Source organism: Podarcis liolepis (genome assembly GCF_965112155.1).
Source record: "Podarcis liolepis genome assembly, chromosome: 3".
NCBI lineage: Eukaryota > Metazoa > Chordata > Lepidosauria > Squamata > Lacertidae > Podarcis > Podarcis liolepis.
Window position 1 is genome coordinate 71349181 of NC_139557.1, and position 26829 is coordinate 71376009.

The 26829-nt window shown below is 43.5% G+C and overlaps 1 protein-coding gene across 1 annotated transcript; it reads right to left on the minus strand.

Moving 5' to 3' along the window:
• Positions 1-175: 175 nt before the first annotated feature.
• Positions 176-13099, minus strand: LOC310703813 (solute carrier family 22 member 2-like). Its single transcript, XM_083496510.1, has 11 exons — positions 12659-13099; positions 11564-11667; positions 10502-10656; positions 8434-8602; positions 7760-7874; positions 6686-6792; positions 5902-6116; positions 4442-4550; positions 3850-3962; positions 2574-2673; positions 176-851 (listed from the first exon to the last, which is right to left on the minus strand). The coding sequence occupies exons 1-11, from the start codon at positions 13073-13075 to the stop codon at positions 785-787; spliced, it is 1671 nt and encodes a 556-aa protein (XP_083352636.1). The 5' UTR covers positions 13076-13099; the 3' UTR covers positions 176-784.
• Positions 13100-26829: the final 13730 nt, after the last annotated feature.

Consider the following 26829-nt stretch of genomic DNA (forward strand, 5'->3'; position numbering starts at 1 on the left):
TTTCCCAAACCACATACATAATTTCATCATGTAGGGTTTGAGTCTTTCCTTTGCTAGTATTGTTCTGGCTGTAAACTCTGTGAAAACAACGCCAAACTCTAAAGCAAGTTTCATTCTCATAAACTGATTTCCACATCTCTTGTTACTCATTCAACCCTTTGAACACAAGCTGTCAAACTTTGCCATAATGGACTTTGACAAGTCTTCTATTTATTTATCTTTTGTAGTCCTCCAAAGCCTGGTCCAATGTTTACTCCAAAGAAAGTCAAGTTCATTTAATGGGATTTACCTTCCACTAGTCCTATTTAGTAAAAGAATATGGTTGTAGGATTTGTGTGGCTGTGCTCTTACTTTATTATTAGCATAGCCCAGCCCAGTGTGGTGCAATCAAGGGAAGACCTAGGGCTTCTCCACACTTTAACTGGACCTGTAGTTTGGTCAGATTGTGTACTGATTAAGTCCCCTGGGAAAGGGTACCTATAGCCCTCCAGATGTTGCTGGACTATGACCACTATCACCCTTGATTATTGGCCATGCTGGCTTCGGCTGATGGGATTTGGAGTCCAACAACCTTTGGAAGATTAGTTTCCCCATCCCTGATCGATAGACTTCCCTCCAGTCTCGCAGAGTGTCAAAAACACACTGTAGTTGTGATAAGCAGCAAAGAATCAGAGGATAAAGAAAATTCAAAAAAATATGACAGCCTGTGTGCATGTGTTTGCTCTCTTGCTCCATTTTTCTTTAATGCCAAATCAAGTGAAAATCATGCAGAAAATGGCTCTTCTTAATTGGTTGCCGCATCTGAGGTTTGAACATGGAGATAAATAATTTTTTCTTTTGGCCTTCCTTGCCTGTGGAAACAAAGCCGGAAGAGTAACATGAACAGGAAAAGAGAATCAGAAATTTAGTATTCCATGATTTTTGGGTCTAAATTACACTAAATACATCTCTTCAAGCTGCATGAACCTTTTATTAAATGTAAATAACAGCTGAAGGGGACTTCCAGTCAGGCGTGCGAATGCTGGAGTGAGGGAGAGTTTGAACCTGCTGTGATCACAAAAACCACCCCTCCAAAGCTGTGATTTGCAGCAAGTTTGAAGTTTCCTTTGGCTCCAATAAAAATTTCCCTCCTGGTGTGAACAGCAGCTTTTGGAGGGGTGCTTTTTCATTAGGGCTGCGGTTAGAGGTAAAGAGCTAAACTTCCCCTCCTCAATCTTGGAAGTCACAAGCCTCATTGGAGCTGGTGGGCCTTAACCTAACATCATTGCCTCCTCCTGGCACGCCTGCTAGTGAGGGCAGTATTACAGCAATCTGAGAAATGCATCTGTGAGCTGCCTTCCATTTAAAATCCCCTCCAACGGATGCTAATAGGTCTTTGTAGGACACTTGCCCCCAGGGGCCTGCCCAAGGGTGCTGGGTGTTGCTACCAGCTCTATTAGCTGCCCTCACTCACTGGATCATCACCTTGTCATGGTGAGTGGGCTTTCATGTTCCTATGACCCTTGTGAATGAAGCCGTCGGGAATCTCGTACTCCCAGCAGGGTCACTTTAAAAATTTAAAGGGTCAATTTAAAAAAATGTAGTATAAACACCAACAATTGGGAAACACTAGCCTGCAAGAGCTCCAATTGGAGAACAGCCTTTACCAAAGGTGTCATGGGCTTTGAAGACACTCGAACTCAGGATGCAAGGGAGAAATGTGCTAAGAGGAAGGCACGCTTGGCAAATCCATGCTGTGATCAGCTCCCACCCGGAAACCTATGTCCCCACTGTGGAAGGACATGTGGATCCAGAATTGGCCTCCACAGTCACTTACGGACTCATTGTTAAAACCATGTTTATGGAAGACAATCATACTTGGCTATGAGTGATCGCCAAAAATTAGCTGCCATACCTATACTCAAAACCTTAGGAAGAAGCAGACATATGCAATATGATTGGCAGGAACAATGAAGCTTCCAGATTGGCCAGGCCTGGTATAAATAATAGGAGCCTAATTTTCTGCCTTTGTCTGACCAACAGGACATTATCACCCACATTATCACATTTCAGGCCCCAGCTGTGACCACCCCCCACCCCTGATTTCATTTGCCCCTATAATGGGAAATCGAACTTTCCAAATCTAAATTTAGTTTTTGCAGGTTGCTCCTCTCCAACAATTCCTCCTGCTGGCCATATGTTGTTCCTTCTTCAGGCAAGCAACATGAATGTGTGAAAAGGGCAGTGGGGTTCTGAGTGCAAGCTCCACTTCCAACTACTGAGCCCACACAGAAGACCTTCACAGGCTGCGTTTGAAGGCCTGGAGTGGGCTTCTTACCATGCTCTGCTGAGTGCAGTTAGATTGAGACCTCTGCCTTATCAGCATTCTAAGCACCTTCCTTCAAAGTCATTGAGGAGTTCTGTTCAGAGCTCATCACACCTGGTTCAACACAGGAAGATCAAGGCAGCTCACCCTGTGTGGAACACATGCCCCCATGCACTCCCCCTTCCTTCCGGTGCTGCTGAATGCCCAGCTAGAGCTCTCATTCACTAAGAATGCCTTTCTCTATAAGATATGTTGTACAGGACCATACCTGTGCATATTTTCGGCATCTTCAATAGTCTCAGGTAAAGCTTTTCCTTTGGTTTCAGGTAAGAGCAGAACCAAGCCACCGTCAATGAGACCAATCACAGCTTCAGACACACGGCACAAACAAAAGATCAGTTGAGACAGACCACCCTATGTGAAACGATACTAAGGCACTATAGCAATTTGTAAGTTGTGCCAATAAGATATTGCTGAACTGTATTAAAGGAAATGGCAGCGTGTAGATGCAAGTTCTCTTCCTCTCCCCCACCTGCAGCCTATTTTATGAGTGATCTCATTTTTCTCCAGAATCCTCCTTAGATAGGAGAATCAGCTGCAGTTCATAGGAATTCACCACAGTGACAATATAGATTAAATGTATCACTTACATTTCAGAGTATCTCTGCATATTCACATCCTTTTTCAAATGTCCAGAGTGATTTCCTCTGAATTTGCTCTGAATGTACCATATCTGGGCATTTGAAAAAGGATGTGAGTATGCAGATAATGGAGAATAACATTACACAATAATTTGATAAAAATGAATTGTTTAGCAGAATAGCATGATGTGGATTGTTTTTGACAGCAGGAGTTAGGGTTTGTTTTATCGGGAGAGGACTATAGAAATGTAGCTGTAATGTCTTGCCAAGAAACCTCTGAGGTAAAGGAAGAAATCTAAGCCCAGCTGTCAGAAAAGCAAACATACGTTCAAGTAGTATACAGGAGTTGGGTCAGCAGGATCCTTTGGATATTTAGTTCAATTATAGGAGCTGCCTGCAGGTTTACTGTCAGCTTCTATCTGATCCTCTTCACCTTTAGGTATACCTACCTTAGCTAGGGATATTTGAGTATGAATTTGGAGAATAATGTGGAAAGAGCATGGAACAGAATTATGACTGCATGCATTCAAAAGTGGTATGGATGAGAGACTGATCTGCCTATGGCTACCTACAGATGCAGATCCTTCCCCATAATGCCTCAGAGGCAGGACCTGTGGTCCTCCAGGTATTGCTGAACCACAACTACCAGCATCCTTGATCATTGACCAAGCTGGTTGGAAAATGGCATTGCAAAATTAAGAGAACTGTGTATTTCAATGGATGGCTGCACTGGTTTGCATGTTGTTTCAGAAAGTGAAAATTAGCTAGGTTCACATTTAAATCTGATTTCTCTCCTATCCCTAACTGGGGCAGGTGAGAATTGCAGTTCAGTGACATCTGGAGAACCACAGCTCCCTGTCCAAGAATGTCATTCAACATAAAAGAAGTAGTTCATATTCTTACCAAAGACAACAAGCGGAAGTTCATGCCAGACATCCGCCAGCCTATAGACAATGAATGGAGTTATGATCCCACCGATGTCACACATTGAAGAGCAGACAAGAACACCAAGATTCCTGTAAAAATAAAAGTGGAAGCCATTATTTCTATCACTGCAGAATCTAATATCACCCCTTTTGCCCAGTTACCGTAGTGCCCCAGAGATCCAGCCACTTGTGGAAACAAATGGAAAATAGAACTTAAAGCAGGTCAAACACTCTCATTAAAAGCTATTAAATTCACATTCCCTGCTAGCTCCTACTTCTTTATCATGTTCTCTTGAGGATTTTTAAAGAGTTGTTTTATTTCTGTTTGTACTTTTTTTTACTTCATAACTGCAAGACAGGCATCTTGAGCATTTTTAAAAGAAAGATTGTCTACAAATGTGTTCATTAATAAATAAACTTTCACATTTTTTCCACCAGCTTATGAAAAGCAACAGTTAATATCATTGCACCCACAGCCTAAGCAGAGAGCTCTACATTTGACTGTCAACTGGTCCTTTTGACAAAGGGACACCAGACCATCCTATAGTATCAGAAGATGGCTCACTCACCTGAGGAAAGTTGGGTATAATTCTGCATTGACCAAGCAAATCATTTCATAGCACATTGTAATGCCCATCCTGCCTATGCAAGCGGCAGTCATTTTAAGCCAATAGAGATCTGAAAAGACATTGCACACACTGTTAATAAGTTGAAAGCTTTGTGGCTCCTTAGGTTTTCTCTGCAAAATTGGTATTAAAAGTTACATCTTCTTAGAAATTGTATTTCATGGTGCAAATACTGCACACAATACTTTTTTGTTTGTAGCACCTGGTATTTGTCAGGAAGTAATGAATCAACATTCACAGGTACACAAACACAGAATTAGAAATGGAGTTTCCCTGTGTATTTGTAAGATGAAACCTTGAATGGATGCCGTTATGGAAAGACTAGCTCAATATGCAGCCAGCATTCTTGAGATTGGTGCAAACCAGTTAACAGAAATGACCGCCATAGGGTTTTCTTATCCGAACGTTGGATATATAGAAGTGAAGAGCACCTACACACAGGGTGAAGTCATACTTGATATAGATAACTTAGGGATAGAGATCCTGCAACCCTCCAGATATTGTTGGATTCATTCCTCGCTGAGTTGTAGTCCAGCAACCAGGGCTGACCCACCCATGAGGCAAGGTGAAGCAACTGCCTCAGGCGAGAGAATCCACAGGAGAAGCAGATCTGACCTTCAAGGAATACATTGTCCATTGGTGGTGCTGCTGCCACAGTGGCAGCAATAGCAGTGGAGAGCTCCTTGGAGGCCAGATCTGCTGCCTCCTCAGCAGCCCCCACCCAATGCCACCTCTACAGCGGCCTCTTGGCAAATAGGAGAAACTGCTGGTCTCCTCCTACCCTTGTTTCCAATGTGAATCTTTATCCCCTCCCCAGTGGCGTAGCGTGGGGGGAGCGGGGGGGGGGGCGGCCGCACCAGGCGCAACATCTGGGGGTTAGGGTTAGGGGGCGCAAATCCACAGGTTAGGGGGCGCAAATCAACGGGTTAGGGGGCGCAAATTACTTGCCTTGCCCCGGGTGCTGACAACCCACGCTACGCCACTGCCCCTCCCCCATTCCCAATGTAGATATCTCCCCCTTCTTTTTCCTTAGCTCTTCACTCACCCCTTCTTCCCTGGTGGGGGAGTGACGCCATTTTGGAGTTCACCTCAGGTGCCAAAATGTCTTGGTTTGGCCTTGCCAGCAAAATTTGAAGGGTCACAGGTTCCTTGCCCTTGGGGCATCGATTCTGAGCACACATACACATTTGGAAGACTGGGTTTTGCTGCTAGATTCGGTTACACTCAGGATGGGAAAGAAGGAGCTCAACCCTTCCCCTGCCAGTCATTTTCCTTTCAGAATCCCCACCCCTCTCAAGCTGATATTCTCCCCGCAGGTCCAAGTTCCTGTATATTTTGCCCTATATGGAGAAAGCCCGAAAAAAGAGAACGTATAGGTCCATTTCAGCGCCCAACTTGCTCACCTTCAGGCACTAGGGCTGTAAGGAGACAGGCGGCTCCTGCTGCCAGATTTGCTGCAGCCCAGGGATGGCGGCGGCCAATGCGGTCAACTGTGAGTATGAGTATGAAGGCGGCTGGAAATTCAACAAGAGCAGAGTAAAAAAAGTCCAGGTAAATGTTGCCGCCACCAATTCCCATGTGCATGATGAGGCCCTGGTACAGCACAGAGCTTGTGAACCTAGACAAAAAACAGAGGCCAGGTGAAGCCAGGGTCTTCCCTGGGTTGGGGTTGTTTTTTGTGTGTGCAGAAAGCCTACTTATAGTTCTAGCCAAATATGTAGGTCAGCTTAAAATTAAATATGGAGCCTGATGGGAGCTACGTAGGCAGCCCTGAGGAGCATTGGCAGAGTGGAAAGTGCTTGTGGTCCAACCATTGACCATATACAAAACATATACAAAACAACTACCAGACTTTTAGAAGATATCTGAAGGCAGCCCTGTTTAGGGAAGCTTTTAATGTTTAATAGGTAATTGTATTTTAATATTCTGTTGGAAACTGCCCAGAGTGGCTGGGGAAACCCAGCCAGATGGGGGGGCGTATAAATAATAAATTTATTATTATTACTATTATTACTATTATTAATGCTCACTGCAGAAGGGGAATTAAAGAGTTCCATCGAGTCCTTTAGGGCTCTCCGCTGCGAGTTGCATGTGGACAGGTGAGGAGAGGGGAGAGGATTGTGCCCTAGAAATTTAATGATTTGGAGCAATTGCTTTAATACAAAGTTTTAAAAGGACTTTCCTTACCAAGAGTACATCAAGATGAGGGTGTGTTTCCTTATCTGCGGTGTTCTCACCAGGTCCAGAAATAGAGGGATTGGTTTGTCACCCATTTCTTCCTCAGACTGAAGATCCTAGAAGGGCAAACAAGCAATGTTTGTATCATTGGGGCATTGAGGAGGGCGCAGGAAAAGGGATCATAGACTTGTAGGGTTGGAAGGGATTCTGAGGGTCATCTAGTGCAAAGCAGGAAGGAATCTAAACAAAACGAATGGAGCTTGAAAGTTTCCAGTCATAGCTGCAGGGATTCTTGTAAAAGCTTAATGGGTGAAAGAGCTTTAAAAAACACACATGTGCAGCTTGATTTTAGATATAACCGTCAAACCACAGTGGGCTAGGAGGACAATTATTCTACAGGAAGCTCTAGTTCCCTGACTTATCAGGGAGCCATGTTTGCAGCCCTATGCGGGTTCAGAGTGGGAGGCAACCAGTGTCTTTATTCTCTTCTGTGACCCAATGGCATTTCATATCCTTTGGGCAGCCATGTAGGAGGGTGGGGTGGAACCAGCCACAGGGGAGCCAGTTATTGGACCTGTGAGTTTTTGTCTACTGTGTAACAACTTGTGATGGTGGGAGAGGTATTGGGCTGAATCTTTAGGAAGCAGGGACAGGGGACGGGCACTCTGCTCCACGCCATCAAGAGATCCCCTTTATGAGTCTTGGAGGGTGGCATGTCCTGTCCAGAAGCCCAGTTAGGGGTTGACAGGCCATAGCACTCCCTACCAGTGGCTCAGTGCCATCCCAGCACATCAGCCAACCCCATCTGTTGGTTGACAGCAAATCAACCAGCACTCAGCCTAGTTGATTAACAGATCCATGCCCATGCCTTTTCTCCAATAATCAATAAAGTTGTGGCTCCACTGATCACCCCTCCCAGCTTCATTGCATGTGGGACCAGAATTGGTTTTGAAGTTTACAAACGCTTCCATATTTGCCGTATTCTGGCTTGCCAAAATGGCCTCTGTTTGGATTTCTAACCCATATACAAACTGTGCATCGGCGTGCCTTATGTAACTTTGAAGGCAAAATGGGTCGGGTTACCTCCATAGAGGGAGGCAGCTTCTTCCGGTTTCCCTTGGCAATGCGTTTAATAATTTTCAGGGCTTTGTCATTTTCCCGTTGGGCTATCAGCCACCTTGGAGACTCCGGAAGGCACCTAGAACAGCAAGAAATGGGGCATTCCTAGATGGTAGCAAAATGCATGACACTGTAAAAACATTACTTTTAAAGAAAAAAGGGATAAGGCCATATGGAAGTTGGCCTGAGTTGCATGAGACATTTGAAGTGAGGACTGTCACCTCCATGCCAAATATCCTACACTGTGAGTTCTCTTTTACATGGTAAAATGCTGGATACCAGTCCCGGTCCCAGTGACCAGTCAGATCAGGCACCGGTCAAGGGCCCAGGGGCTCAAAAGCATCCCTCGCACTAACCCTACCCAGCTGAGTCAAGATGCTCCAATGTATCATCCTCCTTGCTTGGCTTGGTGGTGAACATGAAGCAGTGGCTCTCTCGAATGGAAGAAGAGGAAGAAAAATACTGTGTTGGGAGCTGATGTGTTTATATGTTGGGTGTCCATGTTGAGGAGTGGGGGCCCTCTGGCAGCAGGCCTCCTGGAATTGGACACCAGCCTTCCAATACATCTAGCTAAGCTTCCATGCTGGTATTATACAGATGCCTTGACTTTTTTTGGCTGTAATGGAAATCTTTCTTACCAGTAATACAGCAAGAAGAAGAAGTTTGGCAAGGTAACTGCCAGTTGTAGCCATCTCCAGTGAGGAATTGCATAAGCGACAGCAGTAAGCACAAGGAGTCCAACGGTAAAGGCTACCTGGTAAACAACGCCGACGGTTCTTCTGTAGCTCAGGCCAACAAATTCTGTGACTTTTTAAGGGTGGAGAAACTTCATTAGCATAAGCAAATGGGTGCGGGAAATGATTTGAAGACAGCTTACACTAGATCTTCCATCTATTAAGCCACCTTGAACTTTGTATATTTCAAATCTTAGTAGATTCCCACATCCCATCCCACCTCCCCACCCACCAGCCAGGGAAACTGTGGATCAACAACTCCCATCATCCTCAACCAACACAGCTGTTGTTGAAAGCCACTGTCATGTTTAGCTCTGACCTGGTACCAGATAGGGAGTCCTCAAAGGATGAACCAGACCTTAAGGTGCAGTATGAAGACCTTAAGGTGCAGGCAGGGTCCATGGGAACCAGAGCTGAGAGATGCGTGTCCCTTTAAATTTTCTCCATGAGGAGATCTTCCAAAAAACCTCTGGAGCTGTTAGAGGTGGCAGTGGACCCACCACCACCCAGTCCTTGAGAATGCCTGTGCCAAAAGCTCTGGGTTCAAGCCAAAAAGTAACAACATAGCATGCATCTACAGACCCAGGATGTCATGCAGCTTTTCTTCTGAGTAAGGGCTCTCCTCATGAGTAAGCAATCTCTGAACTGCCTGAACTACTAGAAGCTGTAGTGAGGGTGTGGTCTAGGAGCTGTCAGGAACTGGCAAGACAACAGAGAAGAGGAAGAGGAGGAACAGGATCCTGGCAAGAGGTGTAGCCAGGACTGGGACACACTGGGGTAAGCTAGGAATGGGAAAGAAGAGGTTGGTGTAGGAAATACTCATGGAGTAACAGAGTAACAGAGGATGACAAGGGGATGGGGGTTGGTGCACAGGAACCAGAGCTGCAGGGCCCATCACCAAAGCCAGAGGGGCCCCTGTCTCCACGAACACAGCAGGCTCTGAGGCATAGGGAACAGCAGGTTGGGTGTTCCAGGAGGCTGAGGCAGGCAAGGGCCCACAGCCCAGCTTCCTAGCTGGCCAGGTGAGGCTTGCTAGCTCTGGGAGGTTTATAATTCCTCAGCTGGAATACAATTGGAATAGGTGAGGATCACATGTTTCTTCAAGCCCAGATGCTGCAATCAACATGTAAAGTACAAAAGGAAGCTGATGTGAGGTGTCTTCTCAACCGCCCATGTTGACAAACCTCAGCTGGGATGCTGCAGGACCTTGAACACAGGGATTGACCCTGCTGCCAGGTAGGCCAGGGGCTCAGGCCAGAGTATATGACTCCCTCTTGAGTCTTCTAGTTGTTGGGTTTTTTTTGTTTTTGTTTTGATGAGGCTGGGTTGTGTGCCCTGCTGTATTCTACCTTGCCTCATCTTCTTGCGATGCTCTCCTTTTCTCTGGATCATGGTTTGGGCCTAGACTGATTCTCTGTACTTTTGATTTGTCTGGATTATGTTGTGCCTGTCACCCTGTCCTTGTTGCTGACTGAGAGAGCACCCACAGGAGCATGACAGCTGCTTGTAGATCTTTCAAAGCTAAGCTTCTACAGTGATTGGGAGCAGTGCTATTTTTCTAGAAAAGAGGTGCCAGAACTCATCACGAACACCTCCCTTGTTCTCTTAGAATGGCAATTCTAAGAACTGAGTTCCCATGGGTTCTGGATGGAAGAAAGCCTTGACTGGAAGTACATTTCTATTTAGAAATCAAAAGCATCCCATCGTTTGTTGATATCTTAGGACCCAAGACAACCCTGAGAGACTGATAATATTCTAAGGTTTCAACCTTATCAGTTCCATCAAATCACTGGAAATCCCTGTTGTTCCTAGCAGAAAAGTGAATGAGCATGAGATCTCTGGATTGGAGGCAGGAGGGAGTCTTTTCCAGCCCTATGTGGAGTTGCCAAGGATTGATCCTGGGACCTTCTGCATGCAAAGTTTAATCACTATTAGATTAATTCCCAGAAGAGACAACTGTAAGGAGCCTTACTCAGGATGTAGCCTGTTAGCCAACCCCCTTTGCTGACCAATCCTTGTATCAAGCGGAAAACCACCGTCCACGTGTAGCTAGGTGCAAAAGCCATGAGAACACCAGAAATGGAATTTATTAAAATGGTGATTAACAGGCACTGTTTACGCCCAAACCTGTGGAGAAAAATGACATTTGTCAATATTATACATATAAAGAGGGGAGAGGGACATGTGGAACTGCTTCACACTGCACCAGACCGCTGGCCCATGTAACTCTGAATTGCGTACTCTGATTCTGAGCAGCTCTCTAGGGCTGCAGACAAGGCTCTCTCCTAGCTCACATGGTGATTGAAGCAGGGGCCTTCTGCATGCAAAGAATATGTTCTGCTGTGGAGCTATAAAAATAAGCTAAATTACTATTGGACAAAACAAAAAAAAATTATTTTGTTCATTAACTTTACCTTTTATTTTAGGATTGAATAGATTATAGAATCATAGAGTTGGAAGGGACCACGAGGATTATCTAGTCCAACCCCCTGCAATGCAGGAATCTTTTGCCCAATGTGGGGCTCAAACCCACGGCCCTCAGATTAAGAGCCTCATGCTCTACCACCTGAGCTATCACTATAAACAATGCTTATGAAGCAGCTTTCCCACATCTTCACCAATTAACAATATTAACAAGTATGATTTTCTATAAAATCTGCAGCCCTGGTACCTCTTGGGATCAGAGTGCTACATAATTAACTTGTCTTGAAACTGCCGAGTTTGCATGTATTCTCTCTCCCCATTGAATTTAACAGGACTTGCTTCTAAACAGAAGAGTTAGGCTTGTGCTGTAAACCAGCTGTTAATGGTGTGTACATACAAGAGTTCAAGTTTCTTGGGCCATCACCAGACAAAATGAAGGGAGCCAATTCTCATATGCAGCTGAGGCCAGTAATCGGTTCAGATATTTTAGCCAGCTCATTGAAGTTCAGTTAAAAACAATATTTTTCCAGCAAAGCTATGCTGCATTGTTATATAGCCTGTGGCTATACAACAATAAATACTCCAATTGTATATATAAAATTTGACCTACCTGTCTGCCATGTATCCAATGCTTATGGAACCAACAAAAAATCCCACATTCACACATGATTGAAACAAGTCCAGTTTCCAGGCATCTTCACACACCAGGTTGAACTAAAAGAAAACACATCCAGGTCAGAGACAATGCAAAAATAAAATAAAATTCCATGTCTTGAGTGAGATTTCAAGATAACTGTAATTCCAAATCATTTGAAGAGCATCTCTCAGGACTATTTCATTCTAAAGTGTATGGACATTTCAACTACCACCCTCCAACATCCCCATACACAAGCAATATCTTAAGCAGAGTGGCTTTTTTTGCGCAGGAGTTATGCTTGCTTATTTTAAAACATTTCCATGCCACCTTTATATCTTTGTCAGTATGCAAGGCAGTGAACAAGCATCAAATGAAAGAACACCATTAAAAATAACAATTAAAAATCAGATACGCAAATCATTAACAAAGAGAAGCAAAAAGCTTTCCAAAAAATAGACTGGAGAACTTGGTTTCTAGTGAAATCAATGTCATGACATAATTTTTCACATTGAGTTCAACGGGACCTAACTACAACTAGCTTAAGCTTGGAACACGCATAATGTTAACAGCAATGTTGAAATCAACCCTGAAAACAATCACCACTCATGAGGGGCTTAAGAACTATCCACAGCAAGTAATATTAAATCGCCTACCAAATGAACAGGGCAGACTTTGCTTAGTGCCTATTTGGTAAATACCAATGGTGCCAGCCACAACTGCCTTGGGGGAAAGAGTTTCACAGTTGGGAAGCATCTATAGAGGGGGATCATAGCTCAGCAGCAGAGCACATGCTTCTGCATTCAGAAAGTCCCAGCTTTGATCCTTGCCATTTCCAGGTAGGTCTGAGAGAGACTTCTGCTTGAGACTATGAAGATTAGCTGCCAGTCCAAGCAGACAATGCTGACTCGGTAGAAGAAGATTCCTGTGTTCCAGAAGCCCTTCTCTCTAGCAGCTACTGAAGGACCTCCAAGGACTCTCTGAGCTGCCCAGCAGACTCCTACAGATCCTTCCAGGGTTCAGCTGTTAATGTTGGTATTGCCTTCTAGAAAACAGCTGCTTACTTCTTACCTCAGTCACGATGGATGATCCTGGGAAATCATAAAGCCAGCCATCTTGGCATGCAGTGAGAGGAATACTGCTTCTGTTCCTATAAGTAGTGGAAAAATCTAGTGGATTTATGCAGCTCAGCTCAGTTGCGTTCCAGTCGACATCATATCTCTTGCACTGGCTAGTGAAAGCATCCCCATGGGTCTCACCCTTTGGAAGGGTGTAATTCAGCTCTTCCTCAAGACTCCAGTCACAACGGTTTCTTAACTGGGCAACTCCAGGACTCCGGCAGTGGTGCTCTGGTATAAAACCCAGGAAAACAATACCAACATAGATGGGTGTGAAGGCAGCAGAGAGCAGACACAGCACAAAAAAGGCCCTTTTCTGGTACAAGTCAAACTCTCCAATGTGCTCTAAAATGTCATCTAAGGTTGGCATTCTTGCATTTGAGGCACCTCATTGAAAGTAACAATCTCATGTGTGCCTCTCAGCATTTTGTTGGCAGCAAAGCTGTTTAAAATAACAGCATGTAATCAGGCCAAAAGTCACAGGGGAGCAGCTATTTCACTTTGTAAATTGACAAACCATGCATTACAGTCTAACGGGCTATTTCACACCATATCTGAATTCTCTTTATGATGTCTCACACATTCTGTTGGCCGGTTGACTGATTATTCCATGTTATCCAACCTGGGAACATTATGTTCATTAAGAAAACTGCATCTTTACTGATCAGCTTTTAGAGGCCATGACAGGTAAACTATAATATTGTAATATAACCAATACTTATTCAATCCAACCAAAATTCAGGGTTATTTCTCATTATCACTTCTATATGTGGTAGCCACTATTTTAGTCAGCATGTATTGTCTCATTTAACCATCAAGTCTATAGCACCCAAACCTTGTGTTGGGAACTAATGGGGGGGGGTACCAGTTAATCCTGAAGTCCCACATGCATGTAGAGCTACAAGAACAACAAAATGGCTGACTGCCTGAATTCAAAAAATGTGCAGGGCTTGACTCACTCTTTAGCCAAAACAGCCCCCAGCAGAGCTTAAAACCCAGTGCATGCAAAATGTTGGAAATATAAGTTATTATACAGTGGTACCTCTGGTTATGAACTTAATTCATGCTGGAGGTCCGTTCTTAACCTGAAACTGTTCTTAACCTGAGGTACCACTTTAGCTAATGGGGCCTCCCGCTGCCGGTGCACCACCGGTGCACGATTTCTGTTCTCATCCTAGGGCAAAGTTCTTAACCTGAGGTACTACTTCTGGATTAGCGGAGTTTGTAACCCAAAGTGTTTGTAACCCAAGGTACCACTGTACCTTTAAATGTCACAGTACTATTTCCTCCCTCCCCGAAGGTGAGGGGTGTGACCTAGCCATGCCTTCTCTAGAAATTTACAGCTCTGTGGTCCTTTTTTTTTTAAAAAAAATATTTATTAGAGTTTAAGTATTACAAAAAGAAGAGAAAAAAAGAAATACGTACAATGAACAGCTACAAAGCCTCAAAGACAAAGGAAAATACAATAAAACAAAACATCAACAGTACATCAAAACATTAAGAAAAAAGGGGGGGAAATGATAAAGAAAAAAAGAAAAAAAGAAACCCCGTATTTTCATATCCATCTCTTTCATTTGCTTATTTCCTCGACTTCCTCATACCTCCTTTTTTGTATTCTAGTTCGATTAATTGTTCCAGCAAGTCCTTTCCCTCTTTCTCAAATTTAGTTCCATAATTTATCTTAACGCAATTTAGCCTTAAATTTACACCTTTACCCAATGTCAATCTATTCATACTTAATTCTTTATAATATTTCTACTAAAGTCATATAACTTCTTTCCAGCATCCTTCTAACATTCATTAATTTTACAATATTTCTGTAAATATACTTTAAATTTTTTCCAATCTTCTTCCACCAACTCTTCTCCCAGGTCTTGGATTCTGCCAGTCATTTCCACCAATTCCATAAAATCCATCAGCTTCATCTGCCATTCTTCCCTGGTAGGTAGATCTTGTGTCTTCCAGTGCTTTGCGAGAAGTATTCTTGCTGCTGTTGTGGCTCTGTGGTCCTTAACCCCTTCATTTACTAACTAGCATAAATATGCATTGTTGGTTTGACTGCAAAAACTCCCCCAAAGCCTAGTTAGGATGAAGGCACTATCAAGCTGGGTGGTAGAGGAGAGACCACATGGTACTTCAGTCAACTTAGCTTTCCCATGTTTTTCCTCTCCCACCTGGTAGCAACCACCCCCATCAGGCTACAGCAGGATGGAAGGAAGAGAAGCTGGACCACCCTATTGGTACAACTGAGAGACCAGGAACCTTTGGCTCTTCCTCTCGTTGATCTGTTTCTATTTCAGCTGGTTACTGTAAGAACTTTGTAATTGGGAACTAGTGCCTGAGTTTGTTTGTCCCCCCCCCCCCGTTTTCTCCAAATCCTTCTTCCTTCTGCGCAGTGTCCTTTAGTTTGTAACCCTGAGGGGAGAGACTGTCTTATAAGCGATTACTGTAAGCTGCACTGGCTGCCTCTTCAGCTAAAGAGAAGGGTAAACATGCCTTAAGGAAATAGAAGGAAGAAGCTTTTTGTGAGTGAGCTCATAAAGAAGGATCAAGTGTACAGTGGTACCTCGGGTTAAGAACTTAATTCGTTCTGGAGGTCCATTCTTAACCTGAAGCTGTTCTTAACCTGAGGTACCACTTTAGCTAATGGGGCCTCCCGCTGCCGCTGCGCTGCCTTTGCACGATTTCTGTTCTCATCCTGAAGCAAAGTTCTTAACCCGAGGTACTATTTCTGGGTTAGCGGAGTCTATAACCTGAAGCGTCTGTAACCTGAAGCGTCTGTAACCCGAGGTGCCACTGTATTTCTAATTAAAATAGGAAGCTGCTTCCAACCATCAAACCTGATACCATCAAAGTGGTATCACCCCTTTTGGGTCTTGGGTTATATTCAGATGTGGATTTTGTTGTGTTAGTTTTTCCTGGTTACAATGCTCATGGTTCTGTCTGATGTTCCTTTTATGCTGCAGTACCTGTTGAGGCCGAGAGGGGGGGTCTTGTCATGTGGGCAGTCCAGGATCTCCATACACACTGCCCAGGCTTGCTCCCAGGGGCAGTCACTTCAGTGCTACTAATGCAGTGGTTTAACTTCACCCCCGGAGGATGATGGGATGGAAGGAAAATAATAGTCATAAATAGGTAAATATGCTGTTGTGTTACTAACACCAAAGTGAATCTTGAATTCCATAGTCATGATTCAACAAGGTCCAATTGGACTCTTCGGTTTTTTATTTTTATAAGGCAAATGATTCCAAACCTTTGAAGTGGGATTGAACTAAGAATAATATGTAGAAGATGCAAAACAAACACAGATATAAAATATCAGATAGCCTTGCTAACTGCACTACAGCTTGTATTTCACCTGGCGATTTAAAAATGCTAAGATGTATTTAGAAAAGTTTAAAAACTGAAGAAGGACCTCTCTTCTTCCTTTTTTAAAACAAACAAATAAATAAAGATCTCCCAACATGAAGAAATGCTTCCTTGGGGCCACTTCTACTGCTGTATAATCAGTAACCTTGCGGTTTACAAAATGGCATAATCTCACACTTCTGGCAAAGTATGTCACGACACACGCAAAGTTCACATAAGGACTTTTGGACTATGAACTTCTGGCACTACAGCAGGTCAGTGGAAACTGCACACAGTATATCTGTGGATGAGCTGCTTCATTTCAAATTGTGAGCGGAGATTCAGATGCTTTGCTGCATAAAATAAGACCTGCACACACAAATCTGGCTTTGATGCTGGGTAACCAAGATATATTTGTGATCTTTACTGCGAGACATCTCAGTGAGCCCCCCCCCCAAATGTTTTCAAGCTCAAAACTGTCCTGAGACCTGCGGGTATAGGGCAGTATATAAATTCAAATAACAACAACAACTGCTTGGAACCTGGATAATGGAAATAGTGCCTTTTTCCAGATTCGTAGGGATGGGGGAGAAATTTGATTCAGTTCACATTGAAATGTGAATTGACCTAATTTGCACTTTCTGAAATAATATGTGAATGGAAACACAGTCATTCTTCAAAATTCACACACCTCTGAATTCTGGAACACACTTTTCCAGCCAAGTAATGAGCACAAGAATGCATATATTATGGCAAAGTGTGCATAAAAATGAATATATTTGGGGAAATAGTGTCTAGACTGCATACTCAGGTGCACGGTGCTTGTGGCCCAGTGAGGGTCCAACCAGAAATAAGAAGCAGGGGGTTGGTATTGGGTTAAACTAGGCCACAACTTTTATTGATTACAGTTGTAAGTAGGTTTGGTCAAGGCATTGGGTATTTGTCTGGTATCAAGTACACCACCTGCTGATTGATAAGTAGGGTGGGGGTTGACCCTGTTGACCCTCACAGGGGGGTTGTCCTGTGACATGTACCAGGTGCTATGATCCCACCAGGGCCACCATTGGAAATGGTCTATAGCCCATTGGCCCCTGTGTGGACTCCCGGACAGAAACACCCCTTCCTGGCCTCCTTTAATGGGGGTACCTGATCAGCTAAGGATCCAATCCAACATCTTATCCATCAAAGTTGTGACGTTTGCTATAAGGTAGGCAAAAACCTGCAGACCGGCCAATTGTCTGAAAGTTGTTATTGTAGGCCTACAAATGGTTAAAGCTGTTGTTGTTGTTTTTACCAAGTAGTAGTTTAGTTCTTTCCGGAAGTGCATCTCTAGCTCTTTTTTACAACAGTAGCAGACAGCTACAGGCAGCACAGTGGAACCTTGGAGATGCAGAGCTGTAATCCATGAAGCCAGACCAGCAGTGGGGAAGAATAAGAGATAAGATGTGAATGTGAGGGATGAAGACTTCATGAGAGAGCTAGCAGGAGAGACAACATAAGCAGGTGAGATGGCAGGGATCTGGAGTAGGAAGGAAGACTAGCAGCAGATATAGAGACAGGAGCCCAGAGCCAAGATCTCACAGGAATCAGGAATGTGGAGACCAAAGGCTGCGCCAGAGAGCAGTAGCCCAAGGTACAAAATGCCCAATGGCAAAAAAGCACAACAGCCTCACTGACAGAATAGAATGCTGGCTGGGACTGATGGGAGTCAGAGTCCGACAACATCTGGAGGGCTGCAGGTTCCACATCCCTGTTACAACTGATTGACTTTGTAGTTTTTCCGCTGAATGTAGCCTATGCTAGCTAGAATCACTGCACACCCATCAGCTCGAAAAATGAGAGTCCACAAGCCTAGACAGATACAACATATAGCAATGGTATGTTCTGGGTTACTTTGAAATAGCAGAGAATTTTCTTCTCAGAAAATTAAATCTGATTTTAACGCAGAATCACCAATGAAGACTTATGAACTTCACCAGGAGACACATCTACCCGCAAGGAAACTGAAAGGAAAAAAAGAGTGTGCAGGTGTGCTTTCAAATATTAATCAGTACCCATCTTTTCTTAGTTTGAGCAATAATCTGCAAAGAGACTTCTGTACAGTAGGTGCCTGATTACTACTTCTGAAGGCTCACTTGAATAGCTTGCTGACATTGTTCCATCAAGAAATTTAGCCTTCAGACATAGGTCTCTGTGGGTGGTATCCAACTATCTCATTCCACCAGTGCAATGATTTTTGCTTGCACAATAAAACACCCCCACTCACTTCTCCCCATGAGACCTCCTCCCCTCCCCATATCTGTTCCAGAGGGTTGGAGGAAATCCTCATAACAGGTTTAGAGGACATGCAGTGGGTGGAGAGGGAAGTTTCATTGCACAAGTGAGCATTCTTGCGCCTCTGGTACGAGATATTTGGATACCACCCAAAATTTGTTGGAAAGAAGCAAGTTTCAAACTATGTGATAAGTAACTCAGCAAATGGAAACATCATATAAAACCCTCTGTTGTCAGCCTTGTCTCATCTAATTTATTACCATCAGGGATGACCTAGGTTCAATTCAGATTTCACTGTGCCTGAACATGACCAAAACCTACCAGTTCTATCATTTTGGGGGCAGGAGATTATCGCTCTTTAGTGTTTCATTTTTAATAAACACACAGTGACAGATCTAAACACCCCCCAAACGTAAAAAATAAAACTTGATCTGCCTTTGAAGACATTTTGAACTTCCTTTTCATTAGTAAATCTTGTTTTGATCTAATTATTAAAGTCTGTACTAGTAGGCCCTTAAAACCCATCCCGGGAGCTTTTTCTTTTCTTTTTAAAAGGGATTCAATTATGTGAAATTTTGTTTGTATTCACACAGTTCCTCTTTACAATTATGTTTAGCACAGTATGCAGCTCTTTACCAGCCATCCATCTAGTTTGATTCCCACTGAAGTCATAGCTACCGGTTGGTCTCTTGAGCAACGTGTTATGCAAACCCATCTGTGAACTTCGGGGGGACTTTTGTCCTTTCAGCTAAGAGTTTTGTGCAAGCTTGCCAAAAAGACTTGTTTGCAGCTACCTGAATCCAATTAGAATGTTCCCTTCCCCAGTTAGCTTAATTGGAAAGCAAGCATCAAGCCAAATCCTTCTTTTCAAAACTTGGTTTGCAGTGAAAAGGTATGTAGTTAGAGGGATGAGAAGGAAAAGATTTTCAATGCCACCTTTGAACATTTGCCTATACTTGGGTTTTTTGGGTGTTTGTTTGCAGCTTAATAATGTTGTCTCTCATTTTCAGTGACTTGGGAAGTGTTTTCACCATCCATCATTTGCCTTCTAGAATGTACCACTGTTCTGCTCTCAGCAAGAAATGGTGAGAAACTACAGCTTTTGCAGACAAATCAACACCCTTGCCCTGCAGCCACAAACACTTTCATTTCTAAGATTTATACCATCTTGCAGTGCCACACAAGCACACCTAAAAACTAGCCATATATTTAAATGATACATACTTCCTTGGCTCTGAGTTTCCTGTAGACTGTGCTTAATTTTGAAGAGGAAAATGGTGTGTGTGTGTGTGTGTGTGTGTGTGTGTGAGAGAGAGAGAGAGAGAGAGAGAGAGAGAGAGAGAGAATCTACCACACACTCATTTTTAAGATGGGGAAAAGTGATATGTGCTTATACAAGAGGAAATTCGCCTTTTGGTGGTTACTCTAGGGACAAAAAGTTTTGGTTTGGGGTTCTAAAATATCATCCAAAATGTTGATGATTTCACTTTAGATTTAGATGAGTAAACATTGCCATTGCACTTGATAATTATCAGAACTATCCACACAACCGTTTGACTTTATCCTTCTTAGCATCTGCAAGATGTTTATTTCCTGAAAGAGGAACCACTTGACCCCTCCTTCAATCCATGGCTGCCCTGATGGCCTCAGCTCATATACAGAGAGCAACTGACCACTAGCGGCATGACAAACTCTGGTGAAAGTGGGCTTTGCACTCTTGTTCTCCAGATCCATTTCAGTGATCAAGCTGTCTTCCCACTGAGGAGACCCAGCTCCATCTGAAATGGATCTGCTTTGGCAAGTGCAATTTCCCCTAAAGCAGGGGCAGGCCACATTGTTTTCTGCCAAGGACTGGTTAATCGGCTGAGGGCAGCTTAGCCCTCTCGGTGGGGCCAGAGCCTGAAGTTAGCAGGGTCAAAGCCAAAGGTGGGTGAGGCTTCCCCCTTTCTCTTTCTCTCTGCCGTTCATTTTTCTCAATTTCCCCTCCAGCTTTGCCACCATTTCCCCACATGAGATTAGGCCAAAAGCCATGTGAAATTGGGCTGAGGGCCACAGCTTGCCCACCTGTGCTCCAGAGCATCTCCCAGGCCCCTCAATCCCTGGAGTGTCCTAGCCTTGCTGGTCTTCCTCCTTTCAGCTCCTGCTTATATATCTGCCTTCTCTTAATGTGGAAGCAGGGAAAAGGAACAATAAGAACATTTGCAAGCCTTATCCTCTTCATCTTGGAGCTTGTGCTGTTTAGGCCCAGAGGAAAAAGCAAGCAAATGGGTTGTGGTCATGGGAAGGGCATATAACATGGAAGGTATCCATTGAGTGCATATCATAGGCGCCGACTCCATGGGGCCTGAGGGGGCCCGAGCCCCCTCAAAAATTCGTTTGGGGGGGCTCCGCCCCCCCAATAATCTTGGGCGCCCCACCAGCAGAGCGCCACCGCCGCCCCTCCCCCAGCCCAAAATGCACAGGGAGGGTCGGGCTGCATGCCTCCTGCCCTCCCTCCCAAGCAAAAGCTCCACCCAATTTCCTTCTGAGCTGATTAATAGGCGCAGCACGCTCTCCCCTATTCGCTCACGAGGAGGCGGTGCCACTTTATCTGCATATTCATGAGCTTATCTATTATTCATGAGCTTTCCCGGGCCCCCCCAATATTTTTTATAAGTCCGCGCCCCTGGTGCATATTGCTCAAAAACCCCTCCCAAACCCAGAACCGGCAACAGTGGTAGCTTGAGATATGCACCCCTAAATTCAACATGATGGAAGGGCAGAAGGGCATTAGGGCATTTATGGATCCTGTGGCCTGGGGCAGTTGTCTCACCTTGCCTCATGTTTGGGCCAGTCCTGTCTGAGGTAAGCCTACAAGCAGGACAAGGGACCAAGTTACCCAAAGGACCACCTTCTTCCATATAACCCTACCCAAGAATTGAGACCTTCCACAGAGACCCATGTGCCACAGGGCCTTTTGTGTAGCAGCCTCCTGCCTCTGAAAATCCCTTCCCTGGGAGACTGAATGGCCCCATTGCTGTTTGTGGTTAGGAGAGCAGTTAAAACTTTTATCTTTAATCAGACTTTTGAGGCCTCCTAGAGATTTCAGCTTCTATTGTTTTCTTATTGTCTGCTGTCTTTTGTTTTGTTTTTACAAGCTTTCATTGTATGTCACTCTGATCTCCTTGGGGAGGAAGAACAGGATATACATGATACTAACTAAATAAATAGCTTTTGCACATTCTACAAAGGGTCCACAAAAGGAGAGAGAGCTTGCCTGCTTGGTCTTACACAACAGAGTTTGTTATGTTTTATGATGTGTGTTGGGGGAGAGGAGATAAATCAAATGAATTTACGTAAAATAGTAAGTTCAGCGGCTTTTTTTGCTTGTGGAATTTCTCCCACAGAGCTGAAATCAGCATGACTGAGTGTTTTGAAAAAAGAAGGGCATAGGCTCAGGAAAAGGCATTCAGGGACAAATGAATGAGATTTATAGAGGGAGCACTAAATCCCTCACATATTCTCCATGTGCATTTTGAATGCACATTCAATGCACCCCTGACATATTGCTACCCATCAGTGAACATAAGAACAGCCTTCTGGATCAGGCCAGTGGCCCATCCTGTTCTCACTGTGGTCAACCAAATGCCTATGAGAAGCCTGTAGGCAGGATCTGAGCACTAGAGCTCTGTCTCCTCCTGTGATTTCCAGCGCCTGAGATGTGTGCCATGCAGTCAGGATGCTTAAGGATAATTATGCTTATATAGAAAATGTACCTCCTTTGCCAAGACCTTGTACCTTCAGTTTCCAGCAAATATAGTCTACTAGTAATAGAGGAAGTTACCCTGAAGATGGCTACATGTTCCAACCAGGATCAGAGGCAACATTCCTCTGAATACCAGTTGCTTGGAAATAGCCGCCGCAGCCACCGAGGGCTATTGCTTCATTTCCTGTTTGTGAGCTTCCGAGGGGAATCTGGATGGCCACTGTAAGAAACAAGATACTGGGCTACATAAACCTTAGGTATTATCTAGAAGGGCTCTTCTTATGTTCTTAGATGAACCTCATGACATCAACATGGAAGCACTGATGGATGTTGACTGATCTCTTCTGGAACTATTAGTTTGAGCTGTGTGTGTGTGTGTGTGTGTGTGTGTGTGTGTGTGTGTAGGGGGGTAGTCTGGCTCAAGCTGTCCACTCTGTCTTGCTTCTCTTGTGGATTGCTATGTGAGTTCAAATGCCGACTGTGTTCTACCTGCCCTGTTGGAGACAGTATGCCTTTGAATACCAGTTGCTGGCACCTGAAAGTAAGGAGAGGCTCTTGTACTCAGGTCATGTTTGTGGGCTTCTCATGGGCTTCCAGTTGGCCATTGGGAGAACAGGATGCTGGACCAGATGAGCCTTTGGCCTGATCCAACGCAGCTCTTATATTCTTATGTTTTAAGGCTATATCAGAACTGATCTCTCACCCTTTGTTTATGCTGCAACTCAAGTCAGCTTGATCTACATGAGGCATGCTTTTTGCATGAGTAATATGTTTCGAGAAACAGTATGTATGCTTTTGCTAATTCTGCCACATGAAAATATTATGTACCGAGCACAACCTCCAGGTGAAGGGCTATAGCTCAGTCGTACAGCACATGTCTTGCATGTATAAGCACCTAGGTTCATGCCATGGCTTCTCCAGGTATCTCTAGCTTCAATCCCAGACATCTCTAGATAGCTGTCTGCAACCTTGGAGAGATGCTGTCAGTTTCCAAGTGATGGGGACTGCGTTTACATCAGAGTTTAGGATAGAGATGTACAGCCTGTTGTTCTCCAGATGTTGTTGGACTACAACTGCCATCACCCCTGGCCTTTGGCCATCCTGTCTGAGGCTGATGGGAGAACACCTGGAAGGCTTATGCTTCTTTAACTCAAAGCTAAATGTACCAATACTATTACATGATACTTCTTGTGTTACACATTTCCCCAAAAATGTAAAAAGAACCAGAGACTGTATGCTGGTGCCTTGAATAAGACTAATGTCTGTGCTTGGGAATATGTACATTTTAAATCAAAATAGACAATTGCTGTGACATTTCCAGTCTGTGTGGCTTCTTGCTTTGTGTTAATCCAGTGGAAGTGTATTGGGAAGACATCTGGGATTTTCGTATTCAATGGAACTGTTAATGTTCATGGATCATCCCTTCCCATGGTCAGCAATGGGATCTGGATCATGACCTATAGGATTTGCTAGCATAAGAACTTGTATGAATCCTGTAATCTTTACGACAATATCTTAATCCCAATTTCTGGAAAACCCATTTATGAGAATTAAGGTTTACAGAAGGAATAACAAAGAATGAGAGCATTTCAGTATACCAATGGGAAGTGGGTGAAAACATCTGCTTTGGACAGAATAGATGCATCTAGATTAATTATCTGGGTTTTTACATGGTTTTCACTCGCACCATTTTGACCCAATCAGTCAGATCCTTTTTATCATGTTCCATTTCCAGCATCTGCTGTCCAGTTGAGCCACTTAACTCCAGCGCTGAACACAAATCTAAACAAGATTAATCAGTTATGCCTCAGAGAACATGTCCTTTTCTGGAATTGTAAACTGCAACTCTATCAGGAATGCAATGTAGTTGTCATTTATGTCCTCCAGATTATTAGAAGAAACTGCAATGTTGGGAATCATGTGGTAGGTCTATTCTCGTAGGGCTTTTACAGATTTAAAAGTCAGGTTTCATTATTAATGCTAACACTCTGTAGCCCAACATCCTGAGCTGATGTGATGAATGCGGTGGCAGTCTTTTCTGAAGGAAATTGTCCACCCACTGTTTAGCCTTCCTTCCTGCGAAACATATATTGGTAACCTCATAATTAAACTATTGGAAAGCACTGGATGTGGGGCTTGGAAGCTACAACTATCCCAAAATTTGTGAGCCAGAAACAATAATGACCTTTAAAAGCTTCTTAAAAACTTACATGTTTCTTGAATGTGCAAAGAGAAAAAAAGTGTGAAAAGTAGCAGCCGAAAGCTGTAATTTAACAGTATGATCCTAATCCTTGTGTACTCAAAATAGGGATGAGCAAGTATATCAGTTTGGTTTCTTGTTTTTCCAGTCTACTTCGCATTTCCTCATCTATTTGTGGATTTATTTATTTTTTTAAAAAATCCTTACGAAAATCCACGAACATTTGCGTATGAATTTTTCCTAACATTTGCATGCAATTTTGCTTAACATACGCAAAGCAATTTTCTCTAACAGAATTTGTTTCTCTGTTATTTTCACAAGTGTATGCATTTTTATCCACACTTTGCTCAAGTATGTACTTTTTTTGTACCTGTTACTTGGCTAAAGACACGTACTGCAAAATTCAGAGAAGTGTGGAGTTCAAAGGTTGGCTCTCTTTTTCCTGTTTCCTATCCCCCCCTTCAGAAAGTGCAAATTAGGTAAGTTTGTCTTTAAATGCAAACTGAATCAAATTTCTTCTCCATCCCTTACTCAGACATAAGTCATAATGAATTCAAGGGAGCTTATTCCCAGGTAAGTGGGGCTAAGATTATACCATTAGCCATCTGTAACTAAATCTAAGCCCATGTAACTGAAACAATATTTTATTCCTTCCCCCTTTTCCTCTGTCCTGCTTCTACTTACAGGTTCACATCCTTATGTTACCCCTATATCAGTTTTTAGATTGTAAGGTTCTTGGGGCACAGGGACTTGTCCTCTTTAAAATTCTGTGCATACTGATGATGCTACACAAAGCAATCAGTATTCAGAACAGAAGCAATAAAGACAGAAACTCTCACTAATAGAGATTCTGATGATCAGAAGAAGCTTCATATTCTATGACTATAGGAACAGTTAATGAAATGCCACAGAGAATGGAGTGATGCACCTCATACATTTGTAATGACATAATAGAAATATAATAAGTAACTGTGGCGTTTGCCTCCCAGGATGGGTCATATGGAAAGAGTTAAAATAAGTGTGATGTGATTGGCCAGTGAGAATGCAAGGGGGGAATAAAAGTTAGAGTGGGGGGTTTTGAAAGTTAGTTGAGTGGAGTTGAGGGTTGAGAGTTGAAGAAGGAAGAGGGAGGAATAGGCAGTGGGTTGGTAGAGTTGTATTGTGAGAGAGTGAGAGGAAGCGTCAGGTGGAGTCAAATAGATAGTGGGAATAATCAGTTTGGAGTTGTTAGGAACTAAGATTAAGAAACTGTCAAGAAAAACTAACTGAAACCATAAGCTTGTTCCTGCATTTAAAAATAAACTTGATTATTTGTTCATGTTAACAACTGACTGGACTCCATGTGTCCCTGTGAGATACGGGGTGGTGGCAGCGGAAAAAGCAATCGCAGAGGCGGCACAGGGTCAATAGACCGTCAAACGTCCGGGGGCCCTGTGTGTGATCGCCACAGTAACCATTAAAGTTTACAGTCTGATATCAGTAATCTCTGCCCTGGACTCCTTTGGGAAGAAGGCCCCTGGGGTTCCTGGAAGATTGTGGCCCTCTCACTTTAAAAAAGTTTCCTCATTCCTTTTATAAACCATGAAAGCTTACATTGTAACGTATTTAACATCTTTAAGTTGCCATAAGGCTTTTATTTGTCACAGCTTCTTTCTGGTATTCTGCTGAACTTGATGGTTCAGGGAAGAATCAACGTCTTCTTTCTGTAAAAGCAGCTAGGAAATCAAGAATGAAATTAAGTAGAACAGATGTGAATTACTCAACTTTGTCAGGAACAGAAGTGTGCAGCTGTCTTCCAACAAGATTTAGCTTCCATATTTTTGAACTAACCACAACCTGGCTCAGAACTATATCTTGGATGCCAGGGAAATCTTAATTTATAGGGGGCAGAGGTACCAAAAACTTTGTAGAATCCCCATAGTAACGGCAGCAGACTGGACACAACTCTGACTCTGCTGCTCTTTGAACCATGGGAGGTTTCAACTTGGGAAAAGTGGAGAAAAACTACACTCTACCGAGGGTGTTTATCAAAATGTTTTGTACTCATTTTTGCAAACAACTTCCAAAAAATTAATGCATTCCATTTTCTATATCCGACAGCATGGTTGAAGACATACTTTAAAGCCCTATTCATGCATTATATGGAATGTGTCAGGGCTTAAAGTGACACAGGGCAAGAAAGCATCAACCCCAACACCCCCTCGTATGTTGGCTCCACTTCAGACCTTTGTGTGCTGAACATGAAGGTCTGAAACAGACTTCTAAGTCCATTCAGCCCCAGTGTCCCCACATATGTCAGCTTTAGACCTTGGAGTGTTTAGTGTGAAGGTCTGAGGGAGGATTCTACTAAATGTGTTCAGCAGAGCATGCTTAGAATCTCCCCTGTGATTGGCAAGGTCTGTTATGATGTGAAAACCCCCTAAGCATGCTCAGCTGAGCACAGTTAAGAATCTCCCTTCAGATCTTTGCACTCAAACACATGAAGGTTTGAAGCAGGGTTAGCTAAGGCAGTGTTCCCCAACCTTGGGTCTCCAGCTGTTTTTGGACTACAACTCCC